An 18,045-nucleotide genomic window follows, 5' to 3' on the forward strand; every position below is an offset into this window, starting at 1 on the left:
TATTTTTCAACTGTTAACAAACTTTCAGTGCTTTCCGCACCCAAATCAGTAAGCACCAGAATTTATCCAAATTACCCGAATAAAGATGTAAATTGACGCACACCAAACAGCACGGCTGTAAAACTACACACGAACTGAAAGTCTATGTCTGGGTAATTTGGCATCGAAATGGATGTATTTTGTACCATGTGTGGCACAGAGTTCCAGACAAAGTTCACACTTTTTCCAAACAATCCCATTTTGAAAAACCTATGACACAATATATTCGTATATAGGTGTATTTCGCCATTCACTTGGAGATTGATTTAATAATTATAGCAGTCAAAACACAGTTAACATGGCAAATAAAAAAAGGCAATGCTAATGGCAAATACTTGTAAAATAGGGCTACAAACTATGATACAGTTCAGAAAGAGACATGTACAACATGTACAACAACCAGTTTACAATACAATGTATAGATTAAAGAAACTTAATAAGACGAGTTCCGACTAATAGGTGTCTTTTGATAATTTTTTTCTGTTTTTGACATTACACCACCGACGAAATAGACGCTTTGGATGGGTCCATGCAAAAAGCAATAAAAATCAATGATTACTTAAGCATATTTAGTGGTTAGCTAACAACAACGGTCAAAAAATCTCGTAAACTAAAAAAGTGTTCACCACTGGAGGCGGTAGATATTTAGACAGGAAATATGACATCATCCCACTTCTTATAATGTTGAAAAGCTCCTGATTGTTACGCGATTACCCAAAGTGTCCACCTTGGAAAACTGACCTGCTTATATGCTTAATGCTTCATTTCATTTCTGATGATGAAGGGTACAACGGTGGCGTTGGGAAGCATTTTCATTGCCCGAGAAATTGGTGTCTGCATTAAACAAATATTTCTGTGAACATATGAATAACAGTAAGCCGACATATGACTTAAATGCAATTGTTTAACAGTGACATAACTTTATAGCCAAGTCGTAGCCAGGTGTCTCGTGAATTAGGAGTTTTACCATTAAATAAAGTTTAAAATGGCGCATGTAAGCTACAATGTTTGCAAATCGTCAAAAATGTCAAATTTTTTGGGTAATGTCTTGTCATCATGAAGCAAAACTAGGAAGGTAAACAAAATAGAGCATTTAACACAAATGCGAAACAAATCACTATTAATATGAGGAAGTATTACTAGCATCATATTCACAACTAGAAAACCGGCAAATACATACGATTCTCCCATTGATGGTAATATCATTGGCGAATGGATATCCCATTACACGTTGATCCGGGTACGCTGCACCACTGGTACCACAGTAACTCATACTTCCACAACTGTTTGATATTCCTATCCCATCCACATCATTATTGCTGATAAAGACGCACAATCTCCACTGTTCACCGCCCTAAGAAACAGGTTTAAGTAAAACAGAAGAAAATGCAATGAAAGCACCGCATTGGTATCATTAACACGAATAAGTATTATTCTGGTCAATTTTGCTTTGTTGTCTTATTCTTACATATTAGGTTTACCTATAGGTTTACAGTTTTAAAACAACTGCAACTGCAAGACACTTACTGGCGTCCCTCTTGGTAAGAGCATGGAGTATGGCCAACCACACTCACAGAAACCTGGTTGAACTGTTGTGAACCGGAGTTCGATGTTGTCTTTCATTTCGGTTTGTTCTCGTTTAGTGACAGATGAATGGTAATCAGGTCTGCTAATCACTGCACTGGACTCTCCACTTGCTAACCTATAACGACAAATACGTTTTACTAGAGTGTTTTTTACAACTTTGCTAGTAACATTTTGCGCATCTTGAATAGTTGGGCCCCCAAACGAGTTTAAACTAAAGATGCCCATTAGCAACTTAGGTGTTCTCTTGGCTAAAGATGATCAATAGTAGAAAGGCTAAAAACCTATTGCTCATTTCCTACGACTTTAGTGGTCCAAAGTTCGGGATGTTAAATAACATTCAACGTGTGTGGAAACTGTTTACATTATCTTTTCCTTTCTCACTTGAAAACAAACTTGTCCATTTCGATCCAACGTTTCCTCTCATCGACCACTTGTGCCGGACATATGAAGATCCGAACAGTCAAGTTGAGGGTTTCTGTACACAAGGGACGTTGAGGTTATCACTTGTCATAAACTTAATGATTTATTCAAATCAGATTGCCATTTTCACAAGGAAGTAGAACAGAGTATAATCATTAATTTATATAGTTATTTGCATTGGGCTTAAAAGTGTCAGAGCTTTATGCTGCTTTTCCGCAAACAAGTCGACTAATAATAATACTGCCAAAGTCACACACGGTCACAGTTGTGTGACAGCAAAGGTTTGGGGACCGAACTGCTCACCGGCTGTTATTAAACCGCGCCTGAAGCGGATGTGGTAGTAGAACGGAGCGTGTGAGATTTTGTAATCCATTTCGAATTCTTTCTCCGGTGGGCCCAAGTATGTCACCATTTCATCCGAGAGAAACGACTTGTCCCAGTCAATTTCATCTTTGGTTGACTCACCACCGAATCTAATAAATTGTTGATTGGATTAAAACCTAACGCCGGTGAGCCTGCTGTTATATCTTGTGATCAAATTTTTCAAATTTCTATGTGTTTACGCTGGTAGCTCCTCAGAGGCCAGGTTACTGATGGTTTTCAGGATTTGTTAAATACCAGGACTACTGAATATTTTAGCATTTTTAAATCAAGGCGAAAATTAACAGAAAGGAGTTTACATGAATCTAAAGAATTAAAATTATCCGCCCGTAAGTTTCACACCTGGCTCTCAAAACAATTTAAAAAAGTTTAAGACCGTTATCTCTGGAAAGCATTCTACAATATTTCTGATTTGCTCACCCAATTGGCGGATTTGGCTTTGTAGACATAATGACATCATTTGCCCCAATAATGATATCTGGACCAAATGCACAAAGCTCAGTTGACTGTGTCTCAGCAAAAATCTGCCAAAGGTTGTCAACGTGCTTGTGCCAACGGTAGAACATCGGATCTCTTACAGATTCTGTTTGTGAGCCCATGTAACTACAACGCTGAAATAAATTGTATTTATATTACAGTTTATATTACTTTTACAAATAAAAAGTAAAGGTTGCTATGGTTCCACGAAACATTGCAACTGCTATCACCTTCGGGCATAAGAAGCGTCCTTTACCTACATGCAGTCATTTGTACAATGCAATTGCTGCCTTTTTAGTTTTGACAAATTTGTTTCCATTGATGAGTTGGTACAAATTCTGGATTTCCAAGAAATTATGTCATCGTGTAAAGCAATTAATAGGTTTAAAAAGGCTGTAGAAAGTACTCTTTTTTGTGTTCAGATGTACATAGAACACATCTGATGTTATAGAGCAACTATCCTAACAAAGGGTATAAAGCTCTAGTTAAACCCACGTTTTTGACGAACCATGCACGAAGAACTGGAAATTTACTTTTTGAGTTTGATGTATTGTGCACGTAAACTTTTTTCGTGTTTACCGTAGATGAGCGTGGTTAACGAGTGCAAATGGTTTGTTGTCTTACCGTTTCGCTCATCTCACTGAATACGTCGTGGCCGGAATTATGAATGGAGCCAATGATTGGCCAAGTTTGCGTTGAAGCTTCAATCACGTGACCGGCCCAGTTGGTGTTCATCGGAATCCTGGCAGGTAAATCACGGATTTGTTTTGTGGAATGTGTCCGAGCATAGCATACTTCTTAACTAGTGTATGACATATGTTTTACTTGGCATTTATTTTGTAGTGCGACAGCGAAACAGTGTTAATATTCCAGTGTGATACCCGGGTGAATTTTTTTTGCAGCCAGATATACAAAATTTCCTAATGCCTGTGGACATTTGAAATCGACGGAGCAAGAAACAAACCCACCTGTTAATCCGGTCAGCAATAACTACAGTGGGTAAACATCCTACGCGGATAGCCCGGTTATAAACAGCTTCCCATTTTTGAAATTGTTCGACTTTTTCCTTCGACCACTGTCCAGGGTTTCGCGGAGAAAGACACTTGTTTGGGTGGTTGTTATGAAACTCAGAACCCGCGTTAAAGCCAACTGGGTCAAATTCGTCATAACGCCAAGGCTAAGAAAAGACTCGACATAAGTGAACCGAATGGCCAAGAACAACATTTTACTAATTATTAATTTTTGATGCGTTGGAATGTACATGAAAACATTTGTAATGGTCTTTATTCTTTTATAAAACCTAATTAAACTTAATTTGTCGTTTAATTTACATAGCAGGTATAGCCCAATAACTTCACACCGCAATTATCATTCTATTCACCCACGACTACAAATTAACACCATTTTCTAGAATTACCGTGACTGATTTAAGACCCCAGGTCTCGCGTTCTGCATCGTAACGAGCCAACATCTGCTGGTGCATGTATGCGAAAATCTCTCCTTGTCGAAAAAGCTCGGGTCGTGTGTCAGTCCAGTCGCCGAACCAATCAAGCTCATTACCTATGAACTGTCCAACTACGTACACCATATGCCAATGTCTGTAAAGTCATTTATCAATTTCGTTACTTGCCTTAAAAAAAAACTAGCAAGAACCTGACTGAAGTTTCAGAAGTTTTTCTACCCTAATGCTACAAGCTTTTGTGTCAAAACGGGTTTTTGCAAAGTTTTTGTTCACTTATTCTTCTAAGTGCTAAACGGATTTTAGTGATAAGATGAGCGATAATAATAAGATGAAAAACTGTAAAGTAATGTTCCAAAAAGGATCTGCAAAGAAAGTAAATGGCCTCTACTGTTAATAATGGTACACAGAGTGCTAAAATACTTGATAAAATGCCATTAAGTTTTCGGAACAACCCTTTAACTGCGGCAGGCCAATAAATGGGCTTAAAGATATGACTATTGTAAATCGCGATTATAGAATACGAACTGGTACACTTTTTTTCAAAGTGGGGTGCGTTTGAAAGCTTATGTACAATAAATTATATTTGCGTTAAAAAATTGCCGCTAAACTACTGACTTGTGGTGGTGCACATAGTCAGCATCCGACCGCCAGTAATTCATCCAGTTTTCTGCTGGTGCACCATCCCGTACTGTTTTAAACGTCGCAGTTTTAAAGGTTGCAGTATTCTTGTCTATTTTTGGAGGCGTTGGATACCTGTTTACATACATTATTGATACAATTGTTGCCACATAAATGAGTCTGAAGCATAATGGTCTGGAGTGAAAATCCGAAAAAAACTCAATTCGTAAACTGACGGGACAGCAACACGTCATTTTGTTTCAACACGAGTCAATAAAAGTAAAAATCTTGACAAAATTACATTTGCGATCGGGTGCGCGGATGGTCTTGGGGTATTTTCCGCCCTTTGTATTAGTTTGTCTGTTTATTACGACCCGATATTCCGTAATAGAAACATGCACTTATTTCTGATTTAAATGTTAGTTCTCCTGATGGTTAGTTTGTCACAAATCTCGACTTAAAATTACGTGTGACTTACAAATGATTTGTTTGCAGTACTGTAAAAGCAACTTACTCCAGTCCTGCTGTTTTGGCTGGGCGATTGTGAACCACAAAGACTTCTAATGCCCAATGCAGAACCTGAAAGTTGATCTGATGACCTTTTTGCATGGTGTCTGCATAGTCCAGTACATCATTGATTTCGTTTGTTTCGCTGTATTTGTTGAACAGCAACTTTACCACCTTCATTGCGCGGTTGATGTGATCGTGATTAAAATCGCTAAAGTTGCTGTAAAAATAAAACCCACGATATAAGTTATACCCTGACACGCTGGAACCATACACCTACAGCGTCCCTTTTAATTAACCCATACAATACCCCTTGAATAAAAGGCGTTTTACATTGTGAATAATTTTATGTCATGTGCAACGGATATGTAAAATTTATTACCCACTTTGAATTGGATTCTAACATGCTGGTGAAACAGCAACATTAACAAAATACTGCTGTTATAAGTCTTGGGTACCGCAGTTTGTATTAGCAAATGTTTTGTAACTTATGTAATAACTTGATTAGCGTTACATTTTAAACATTACAATAAAAACAAAAAAAAACATTGACAAACGAAATGAGTTTCCTTAAGGTCCGTAAATTTGAGTATATACTTACTTTTCCAAACCCAGCTTACTAAAATCTTTTCCAGCCACCTTTTTCTTCGGGTACCAGGCGAGAATTTTTTTTAATCTGTTCTGAAGATAAGAGCTTGATGATTTTTCTACCAAAGACACAGCCTTATCTGTGTTGAACAAAAACAAGTAATGGATCTTTGACACTTTTACCACCTTGCAATTTTAGTACATTGTTTTCAGCTATTTATTTTCAGTCACTTTTAAAAACACTTTTGTTAGTCCGTTAATGTGGTTAAAAAATGTGGAGATGAAGACTTATATTATGAAATGTGTGTTTGCTTAAAGATAAATGGTTAATTGTGTCGACCCGAGTTATAAATCAAAACATAAATCTTATTACATATTTTTGTATACCGGTTTTGAAGTTTAGACTTTTTGGACTTGTGCATTAACTGATGAGTTCAAAGTTACGTTCACAATGTTAGAAACCTATCTGCGACGGTTATTATTAAATGTTGTGCAAAACTAGCAGTTATAGGAACGTAACTGGTTTCAATTTATTAGCCCAAAGCACGCGAGTAAGTTAAATTGTGCAATAAGGCAATTAACGCATATCATCAAAACCTTGATCCAAATGGTTCAATTTATTTTATTCGTACTTTAAGAGATGAAGGTGTTTCTGTGAACCTCTGTTTACTCGCTGTCGTTATTTTACTTTTGTTGTGCTATAAGCCGTGATGTAATAGGACGTTGGCTATGTGCAGGACTAGAGAAATTTAATTGCCGCTGCAAGTTAGTAAATTTTAACCACTTTAGAACTTAGAAAATAGAGCATGACAAACAAAGGGAAAACACATATTAAAACAATGCGTGTATTCTACAAAGTTAAAATGTTCTGTAGTTATGAGGAACTGAGCATTTTTTTAAATATGGACCAGAATCAAATTATATATTCCAGCCATCAAATTATGCAATGTGACTAGGCCTATTTGTACAAGAACTTACATTTTGCAGAAAGAGTTTGCCATTTATTTGAGGCTGCGTTTATAACAGAGTATTTGATTCCTCTTAGTACGAGATCGGCGAGCAGTTGATTGAACTCGGCTTTGGCCTTTTCTTCATGTCCCTTTTCTATTAACATTTTTCCACGTTTGAACACTAGTTGCTCGTACTTGATATTATCTGGCTTTGTTCCCTGCAAAAATTTACAGTGCTGAAAAATTTTACATTTTAACAGGCTGATAAGTGATTACTCAGCTGTCTGCAACAAACATAGTACCCTTTGGCAAGTGAATCAATCCTTATTTTTAAACTAACAGTTGTAAGGAAGTTATGACGATAGAAACTCAACGAAGAAAAAAAGATGCGACGACGCAGGTTTTACATTACGGGATAAAAACAAATCAACTTTTCACTTACGGAATTCTGGAACTCCTTTACCAAACTTTCAGTGGCTTTGATAAAATCATCAGGAGTCATGACCGCCCGTTTTTCTGTAACTGTTTTGAATTTTGGTCCTGCTTTTTTGACAACCTGTCGAGAATTCCCGCGCGACATACCACCAACCATAGCAATAAAGGAGACGATTCTGTGCTTCTGTTTAGTCGGTTCCGCGTTGCATCTCTTCCAAAATTCAAAAGCACTGGTAAAGCGGTCCAAGTTGGAGCCGCCAAGAATGGTCGCCACATTTACCTGTTAAAAAAACGTTCTAAAAACTTCATTTTGCCGTTGACAAAAAGTGTATTGGAAAATCGACGGTGCTGATGCACTAAATGGCTGCAAAGAATCAAATGTTCTCAACCCGCAAGAAGTTTTTAAACTTTTTTTTTTAAATGGTGGCGAAACATAAATAACCATGGTAAATTACATTAGTGAACATTTTAGGTGCTGACTGCGCGTTGATACGTTTTCAATTTATGATTTGGCAAACAAACTTACATCGCTGCGATCTTCGTTTTCTCCCTCAATGTTCACTATCATTTTATCTGCAGGAAATGTATCGTCAACAATCTTTGCACAAATTACAAGAAAAGAGACAAGCTTACTTGACACAATCCTGTGGTCTCCACCAGTGTAAATTGCAGAGATAAAGTACTTTCCCGCTTCGTTGAAAATCGGACCAGACTTGCCCTCACCAAACTGAATGAGCTGACTGTATCTATCCATACCATCTTCTTCGCTAGCTGGATGCAAAATTATTTGCTTGTGCATGGCCGACGAATCGCCGTAATGTAAAAATGATTCGCAAATCTGATTGAAAGAAAAATGTTTTATTAACATTGCAAAATGTGACATGTATACAAAACTGAACCAAAATACACAGTGTAAAGTGGTAGTGTAAATAAATATAGTTATGCCTTGACATTTTCATCCGGGTATGTGACGTATATCATCACATTTCCACCTTCTGGCTCCAAATTTCCATCTATAACAGTTGCAATTGAACCCTTGTTTTTCAAACGTGCTTCCAAATCAACAAGTTCATTCTGCAGTGGAAGATGACAATTAATCTAGCTTATACAAAAAGTTTTTTTACTTCGTCAAAAGTAGTACGTCCACAACGCTTTTTAAGCAGAATATATACATTTCATACCACTTTCAAAACGACGCATCTAAGATAACTATGTTGATTTACATTTTACATAGTATGTATAGTTCGACCAGGTAATAGGAAATAATGCTAAAAGTTTCTGTTAATGATTTTATAAGTTAACCATTTACTATATTACCACAAAAAAATAAGTTAAAGGAATCGTTTAATGTATGTCAGAAACCTACAATAAATCAAAAAGTACATACAACACCGTATGGATCCGTGCGAACTTTAATGCTAAATTCAAGTTTTTTGGATTCGTTTTTTTTATCTAGCCCATCTACTTCGATTCCACTGTCATAATGAGTCAACGATGTTGGAAACGCCATGAGTTTGCGACATTTGGTACTTTCTGCGTCCTGTTTGAACCCGTTTGCAAAATGCTACAAACACGACATAAAAACTGAATATCACTTCTTTGTGGAATATCTGTGAACATCACAACCAAACAAGTCTATAAATAAAATGTTTTTTCAAAAAACACCTTTTCAGGTCCGTGGCGCAACACCACCAGCTCTTCATTGGTGAAAGAATATTCAAAGTTGTGATAAAATTCACCAGGACCATATCTGGCATCATACTTCCACTGATAGTTCATCCAGGAAAGACTTTCTGGTTTGCCTGTATAAGATGAATGTTGTTTGTTTGGTTTCGATGTCACAATGCTCTTTACCTATTTCGAAAGGATGGACTAGACCCATGGCATGACCAATTTCGTGCACGAAGTAGAAGAGAAATCGACGAGAAGCATGAGCATGTTCGATGCCTGGTGATCCGAAAATACCTTTAAACGATTTGTGCCTGTCAAGAAATCAATTCGTTTCAGGTAAAAGCACTGGTTAAGCGGATCCCAAAGGTTTGAAGCCAAACGTTATTTCAAGAGCTTACAAATGTCAACGACAACTGTGGTCAGCAAAAACTTTTCTTTGGTCGAAATGATAAATCTACTATTTAACATAATGGTGGTAATGTAAAGTATGACATTGTAGTATTTTACAAAGAGGTAGAGCAAAAAGTTACAAAATAAGCCTCGTTTTCTCGTTGGCTCGTTTGCTACGCACCAATTAAAGCATGAAATTCCTGGGTCGTATATTTTTCGATAAACCTGCGATAACAGTACGTATTCTTGGAGCTGTAAGTGTGCGTTAAAATGTGGCCTGGACCCGGCCGGATACAAAACTATCAACCGAAATTCTACCCCAACCCAATTTTCTTTTTGAACCTCTAGGCTTGAATCGGACTTAAAAACTGTTAAAAATGGGACCAAAATAACCTTGGGCTAAATTATATATATAACTACAATTGTAATCACCCCGTAAAGAGGCCAAATCCTCTCAATTCGTTTTTCTCAAACGAGCAACCCATATATCGCTCATCCGGTGGATCCTTAGCGATCATGCACCAGATACTGACGTCACGATCGCTTTGGTCAAAATGGTTCATCATTACATCATACAAGTCGTCCTTGGTCCATGGGTTGTTGGGAGTTGGGTCGTCAATCTATACAACAATAAAAAAAACAATTTTAAAACAATTCTTTAAAAATCTGACTGTGTAAAAAAGACGTTATAAACGCCCGACCACAAAATCACGCATCGGTGAAAAGGCATCAGTTTGCACTTTTGTAAAACCGTTCCCGCAAACAAGACAAACAAGGACAGACATAAAGATGTTTAAAATACTGGCAAATTAGATGGCAAAGATGATATAAATATCGAAAATTTTAGTCTAAAAAATCTATCCCGAAAATTACTTTGTCTATAGAACGACAAACAAAATGCCAAAGAACCTGCTTGGTAAGTTTACATTCTAAACGCTTAACAATTTAAAGTACCCTGTTCTCATCGTTGTAACGAATTTTTACTCCAGCATCTTCAAAAGCTGCGAAAACATCAATTGTTCTCTCATTTAAGTATTCAGGTGCGTCATGAAAGTCCTTGAGAGAGATTGTAGGAATCACTACTTTATCCACGTAATCGACGTCAAGTCCAACTTCCCTAAAAAACTAATAAGAAAAAAAATCGGATTTGTTGACTTAAATCTTGCTTTTTGGCATACATTGCCTGATTTTAATTTGACCACAGCAAAAAAGAGAATATTATCGTATGTGGAAAGTGCTGGTGACAAATTGTACTGCGATAGATTATTTAAATTGACAACTAAATTTATCTGCTTTCTGCAGGGCCTGTGTTAAACAAATAACTTGCCGAACTTTGCCAAGTCAGTCCATCAAATTCCGCTTGCGAGTTCTCCAACGACAGCGTAATGTTTCCAGTCCACACATCGCCATCTTGTGGAAGACGCAGAAGCATCTCGAACATTCCACCAACTTTGGAACCTCCACTATACGTCACCTCGACCTCACATTTCACCAGTGTGTCGTTGTTGGCTGCCCCTTCCATCTTATTCACCGCAGCCTTGCCAACACATCGAAAGAAGACGGCTGTGTTGTTGTTAAGCCTGGAAATGCAGATTGGACCCGTTGTTAAAGAAAGTGCAGTGGGGTCTGATCAGTCTCTGATCAGTGAAATATTTTAGTATACTTAGAGCCACTATTATAAACATTTAAATCTAAATAACGCAAGAGACGACAAAGCCCAAACCAGCGAGTAAGGCAGAGAATCAATTATCACAAGATTTTAACATCATTTTTAAAGCGAGTTTTTACCATAAAAATTGACGGTCTGAGTTGTTGAAAATTGTTCCACTGGCGGTGTTTAGCACAGGGGAATATTCTCGAATCTTGTCCACGTCCAACTTTACCTCCACATCAACCGATGTCTCATTTAACTTATACACACCGCTGATTGGTGGAAGCAACGGAGCTATGGTAAAAACATATGAAGCAAAAGTATTAGGGACAGCTGAGTATAATTCGTAAGCAATAACTCATTCTCCTCGCTTTGCTGAAAGCAATTCGTTAGATCGGTAATTGGAAGGCACGCAATTTGATGCAGGCAAGATTAATGTCACAAATGTGCTAAACCGGATAGTCTGCGATCCATTTCTCATGTGACAATTCTTCAACTGCAGTGAACGTTGGCATCTTCGTAGGGTTTGTCACGTACGGGCAGCAGGATCATGTGTAGAGCCTCACCACCTCAGGGGAGGATAGAAAAAGGTTTGTTGTGCAAAGATGTAGCCAACATTAGGTCATGTATACATGACCTATAGGTCAAGAACAGTGGAAACGATTCGAGACACGGGGTGCATAACGATGACAGTTAAAATGTCTTTGGTAACTGACGATAAGCTGACTGGAGGAATACGATACGTCCAGGGATTTGGAGATCATAGATTCATACCGACGGCGATGATCAATAATCGGCACACCCTATTACTCGGGTACAGTTGAGGCGGTTTTTGTGACAAATCTGTGGAACTTATCATTAGCAACGTTGTTGGGGCCAGAGATCGGGAGTCACCAGATCCAAACTGTCAAAACTGGTAAAGAGGTCACGCAATCTTTGTCAAATGAGCAAAGTCCTGTGACAACACAACTTAGTTTGAACGACAACACACTACTTAAAGCGACGAAAGCCAGGGAAAACATCGACGACAAGATACGTAGCTTAGTGCTTGACAAGGATATTCTGTCTTATGAACTTCGCAATGCTAAAGCCGATTTTAAACGCGTTCACTTGACGACAGAAGAAAGGGAGTGCGATGTCAATCAACTGTGTCAGCGGGTTTTAAAGAGCAAGCAGGATACTGAGAGAAGAGACTGAGCGAAAGGGGTTAAACGAGACATGATGTCTGGGACGGAACGGGTCATTGGGCAACCATTCCGTGACAAACTTGCTGTAGCACCGGCCAATGAGAATGATACCCCTGGCGCAACTGTACGATGAAAACTTACGGCCCTTCTGAAATAATCATGCAGTCTGGCGTAAAAATGTACACTTGGATCTGGATTGACAAGTTTTCTTCAAGTGAAAAATAAATCGGGGTTGTGTCACGAATGTGCCAGACCGGATAATCTGCGACCCATTTCTAATGTGACGATATCTCGCAACCATCGGACGTTTAATGCGCGTATCAAACCTTTCATTGCAAATAGTTGCTTGACAACACCACTCCTGTTCTGCTTACCTATAATGTGTCAATGTATCAAGTTGCGCTCTTAAGAGGTGCTGTTACCTCAATTGTAATGCAAGATATAACTTACAAGAAGCTTTATCTCACCGTTCATAGAATATAATTAGGGGGTCAAGCTGGACAAAGGAATTTATCGTTTCCATTGTTTTGTTTCCGTTTGGATAAAGTTGTTAAATGTGAATAAACGTAAACTAAAGGGTCTGTTGCCGATCACAGTACACGTGCGTTAGTGTTAAGAAACTCCTAAGTAACCAGGTCCAATTTTTAGCGTACCTGTGAAAATGGAACGTGAGAGTTTGCAATTACAAGAAATGCCGAAGACAGGAATTTTAACCCAAAACAAAGGCTGATTAGTTGGATCATTTAAGTTGCTTTTTATGATCTGACTTGAATTAAGTGAAGCATAAAGCTACACGTGTGTCACCTTAAACGCTCTGGTATATCACTAATGGTACGCGCACCACAGGTTGAGAACCACTGCTTTAAACGATCAAAAGATAGTGCATTAAAAGAACTCACAAATTATGTGCCTTTAACAAAACTATGATTCTTGACCTAGATTTGTTTGGTATAAGCGCTTAACATTTAGACCAGAAATAACAAGCACGAACAGTACAGATACATTTACAAGATGTACGCTTGTAAGCCTATTAAAAAACGAATCCATGTAATAACTGAAGCGTCCAAGCATATAAGTAAAGGGATGCGTACTTGTAAGCGGTAAGGACTCGGTGGAATCTCATACACAGTGATAAAATATGTACTGGAATTGGGTTGTTATGGTTTGCTTTCTAAGAAACCTTTTTGTAGAAACTTCTAAGCTTTTTAAAGGTAACAATTGGAAAATAAAGCGTTAATGCGCTCTGTATCAATGAGCTACCACAATCCAAATACTTACAGTTATTCCAGGCAGTTAAAAACACTGCACTCGAACCGGGAAGTGGAAGCTACACCTCCATCGAAACATAGACGCTGCACCCCCGCCGGGAAACAGGCGCTGCAAACCCCCCACGTAATTCACAAATAAATGGTTTGGCTGGCGTGGTTGCTGGCGTGGTTGCTGGCGTGGTTGCTGGCGTGGTTGCTGGCGTGGTTGCTGACTGTTTTGCGCTTACTGTTTTTAACGCACCGAAGATGGACCTATTTTTGCCAGTATGTAGCTTAAAACTGTTGAGCGATGCCAATGTTTGCATTTCCATCTACATCTGCTACTGATATTTACACACATATGTTCAAATTTTAAACCCCTTTGACAAATAGCATTATAAAAACGACAAACAGGAACAAGGGTTTTCCGTCGGTCTTATGCCAGCTACGAAGCTTCTGTCGTTTTTTGAAGAGACAGTGAGCAAGATGTTGTAATGATTAATACCAGAGGTGACCAAACTTTTTTTCACTGGGGCCGGATAAGTTTAATAATGATTTGCGTGGGCCGCATAGTTTTCTAACTCCAGCGCCGTCTTTCCTAATTTAGCCCGGGAGGCGATTTTTATAGGGGCGCCAAGATATGGTTTGCTACAATCCCATTAAAAATCTGGTAATGTGACTGTAAACTGTGAGCAATGCGTGTATGCTACGTCACAGGTAACAAAAGACGGCAATTGTTTGGGCACAATTAACACTTGTAGTCTTGTCTATGACGTAACAAACTGGCTTTGGATCAATCACGGCGTTGAAATTCTATGAAACTAGGTAATATCAATTCTACATGTCGCGCCAGGATAACTTTTGTAAGAAGTAGAAATTTTTCATGTAACAAAGTTATCAATATTTTTGACAAACCAAAAAATGAGGTCGCGGGCCGGATGAAATGACCTCGCGGGCCGTAGTTTGGTGACTCCTGATCAATACCAAGAAAATGTCTTGCACTTGATATATTCAAAAACGATGATGGCGTGTTTAAAGCGTGTTTAGTGAATCCCAATACAATGTCACCAAGCGTTCTCGTAGCTCTTTTTTGGCGCTCTTTAACCCAAAGTTAAAAACTTGATGGTTCTACGGCAGGGGTGAGCAAACTTTTCAGTACTCGCAGGGCCGTATCAAAAGTTCTCAATTTTATGGGGCCCCATAGTAGATTAACCCAAAACATTAACATAGTATGTTTCCAGCTAAATTCAAATGCATTGGTCGTCACTTCATTGATCGTCCAAACATTGGCTGATACGCAAAAATTGCAATTGTTTCAAAATAAACAGGCATTTATTGCAACAAAGGCACACTACGTTTTTTGTTAATCAATTCTTGCGACATTTTACCATCATTTAACAATGCAAGTTGCTTTTGTACTTTAGGTGTTGTGCGGGTCTGTGTTAACGATTCCAAAGCTGTGAGCAACGGCAAAAACTTGATTCAATGAGACCAAAGTTTTGGCGTCAACAGTGCGAAGAGGGCAGTATTCAAAACCGTAAATCGCATTTACTTTTATTCACCACTGTAACAAATTACCCAAAAACTAAATGGTTGTTAAAATTGTTTGTCTATTCCAGTGGTTCTTAACCTTTTTATAACGGCCGAACCCCAACGATATTCTTCAGACTTTGGTCGAACCCCAAAGTTACATCCTAGGTTTTTGACCCATTTTGTTTGGTGGGTCGTAATTAGTTTTTGTTCAAACGTAGTGGCAACAGTTACTGTTTGTCTGACATAATAACACAAGCAACTTGTTTTAGGATTGCTTTAATTCCGGCGATTTTTAGTTTTTACCAAAATCAAGCATTGTGTTTTTAGCATCTGTACACAGACATGAAACAGATGAAGTGTATTATAAGTTTTTGCTGCCAACAAAATTTCGTTATTTTTCTGCTTACGAACAACGCGCACAGTGCTCTTTTGTTGCGTCAAAAAAAGAAAAGAAGGCCGCATCGCAGATTCTTATTTCACCAACGACCGTCATTTACCTGCTTATTTTTGTTTTAAAATACTTGGCTTATATCATATATATACCATCTATTGGCGCCCAAAAAGCCCAGATTAATTTCTAGCTTGGTGCACAGACTGAGCTGCACAGCATGGAGATCAGTTTTAAGTGTTTATGATGTCATAATCTATATTGTGATGCCTGTGGTATTTTGTTTGCATTGTTTGCACACAATAGGCGTACAAAAAGTGTGACGCACATGGTTATTAGGCTGGTAACATACTTTTCATTACCACAAAAACTGTTTAAAAATCAAATTATTTAGCAAACGAGTTTTATTTACGCCACTGCCGCCTGTACATATATTTAATAAACATGTTCACGGCCGCACAAACTTGACTCTTGTGCACCTCTGACTTTATGTATAAGCTTCCAGCGTTTTGATATTTGGCAAATAAAAAGGTCATTTTTACCGACTATGGACCCTAAAGTTTGATGAACGAGTCTTTGCTTTGTACCACAGTAAGTCTGAAACCGAACGAAAAATTGCGTCGAGTGACTATTTGCAAAATAACATGACAGAAACAACAGGCTAGAGCAGGGCTACTCAAATGGCGGACCGCGATCCGCTTCCGTACCTTTGAGCCGTTAGATGTGGACCTCTTTAAATGTACGCTTTAAATGTTACTGCGTACGCTTATGTTGTGTACATTTCTGTACCAATTACTTAAAAATTGCTATGTGGCAGCAGTTTCCAAACTGGAGTCGTTTTCTTGGGAGACTACTTCACTTATTACACATATAAGGAGGCGATTGTTTGCGCACAATTTTACTTAGTCTTGTCTGTGATGTAACAAACTGCCTGGACGAAGTAATCTTGCAAAACCGCCTGAAATGTATCATGGTCTACATGCATTGTACTGGCAATACGTTTGCAAGTGTTATAGCAGGGTTTAGTGCTCAACTCAAGATTTTGTCAGCAATTCTCCCCATTAGCTAATTAAGACATGTTGCATTCACATTTCTAAAATATTGTGTCCGGGCCTCAAGATTTAAAAACTTCTGTACTTGGACTATTGACAAAACTTATTGAGTAATCCTGGGCTAGAGCAATTAAAAAGAATATGTGTTTAGTCCCAAAGTATGGTACCTGTATAGATAATGTACATGGTATAGGAATCGGCAAGTCGCACTAAGCTCTACGCATATGCTCATAATATTATTTAGCGTTGTTCGGTAACTTTTCTCTTTTAAATTTACTAACATTAGCCGGGCCGTATGCGGCCCGCGGTTTGTAGTTTGCCCACCCCTGTTCTACGGTGTCTGTGCATGCAACAAAGAACTTGAGTTCAAAATAAACATACTATTCATTTACGTTTGAAAAAATACACAACCTAGTTGGTTAAAATAGCTTCAGGTAAAACTTAGAGTGAGTACATGGTATAAATTCACAATAAGTATGATAACCACAAAAGGTTGAAAATAGAGTTATTGCGTAACCCATGGTATAAAGTGAGAAGATTGCTTTATTGCACATAACTTACGTCTGGTCTTCTTTGTCGTGGTGCCAGGATAAAGCGAAGATTTGTACTTCGATTCTGTTGGAAAACAACCCATCATCAAAATGCTAGGGAACTTGCGTTTGTGATTTATGGCAATAGTGGGTAAGTAGGAATTCTAAGTTAAGGAGTCTTTAAAGTTTTTGAACATAGGATCACATTGCTGACCTTACAAAGCTTTGTTGGCTAGGATTTTGTGCAAATCTATAGATGGCAATCTCGATAAAGTGAAAAAGTAGTCCGGCTCAAGCGCCCGGGTTCAAACTGATCTAAACCGATGACTCGTTGCCAATAACAAAAGACCATTTAATCAATTTTTTTTTATTTGGAAGACAGCCCAGCCGTTGCCCCCCCCCCCCCCCCCCCTCAAAAAAAATAAATCAATAAATAAGTATATTTGTATTTGTAACTCTAAAAAATCTACCAACTTACCTTCGCTATCCATCTTGAATGACTGTTAGCTTATGTGAGCAGATCACTTCACTCAAATGAAATGAAATGTTCTCGGCAGCACAGGTCCAAAACATAACCTTTTTCGTTCTTTTAACAACACCATGACACAATGCAACGGAAGCTGACTCTAGGTAGGTTTGTATGCGTTTGTGTAGACCACACTACAAATGCAGTAGCAATTATTAGATTCTGTAAACCATAAATAGTTATGTTTTAAGGCAGTTGGAACTGGTTGCAAACGATACGTCACAAAACTAAAATAAAATATTGACATTGTTATTTTGTCATTTTCAACTTAACAAAACCTTTGCCCATCCAATATAAAAGTTGTTAAAACTTGAAGAAAAAGTTGCGAAACCGTGTAGTAAACTATATCAATGGTTGTAAATCACGAACGACTTCACAAAATGACGAAACTTTACGTTAAATCTTG

General features: G+C 38.2%; 1 protein-coding gene across 1 annotated transcript; it reads right to left on the minus strand.

The window, feature by feature from the left end:
- Positions 1 to 298: 298 nt before the first annotated feature.
- On the minus strand, positions 299 to 11,728 carry LOC145228476 (uncharacterized). Its single transcript, XM_080093574.1, has 25 exons — positions 11,674 to 11,728; positions 11,314 to 11,533; positions 10,853 to 11,105; positions 10,480 to 10,650; positions 9,958 to 10,145; positions 9,368 to 9,446; positions 9,130 to 9,318; positions 8,852 to 9,028; positions 8,410 to 8,538; positions 8,098 to 8,302; positions 7,991 to 8,037; positions 7,472 to 7,744; positions 7,058 to 7,247; positions 6,093 to 6,219; positions 5,499 to 5,711; positions 4,982 to 5,119; positions 4,322 to 4,502; positions 3,873 to 4,081; positions 3,529 to 3,646; positions 2,848 to 3,038; positions 2,350 to 2,519; positions 2,008 to 2,101; positions 1,567 to 1,741; positions 1,220 to 1,393; positions 299 to 873 (listed from the first exon to the last, which is right to left on the minus strand). Exons 1-25 carry the CDS (start codon positions 11,726 to 11,728, stop codon positions 793 to 795), a joined length of 4,047 nt encoding a protein of 1,348 aa, XP_079949700.1. The 3' UTR covers positions 299 to 792.
- Between the last annotated feature and the right edge of the window lie 6,317 nt (positions 11,729 to 18,045).

This window comes from Phallusia mammillata, chromosome 1, assembly GCF_965637545.1.
Source record: "Phallusia mammillata chromosome 1, kaPhaMamm4.hap1.1, whole genome shotgun sequence".
NCBI lineage: Eukaryota > Metazoa > Chordata > Ascidiacea > Phlebobranchia > Ascidiidae > Phallusia > Phallusia mammillata.

Coding starts and splice junctions, on each gene's coding strand:
- LOC145228476 (XM_080093574.1), bottom strand. CDS start 11,728: ATGATCCTGCTGCCCGTACGTGACAAACCCTACGAAGATGCCAACGTT. Junction 5,712..6,092: donor AGTAAGCTGGGTTTGGAAAA/GTAAGTATATAC, acceptor TTATTTTTACAG/CAACTTTAGCGATTTTAATC. Junction 3,647..3,872: donor ATTGCTGACCGGATTAACAG/GTGGGTTTGTTT, acceptor TTTACCTGCCAG/GATTCCGATGAACACCAACT.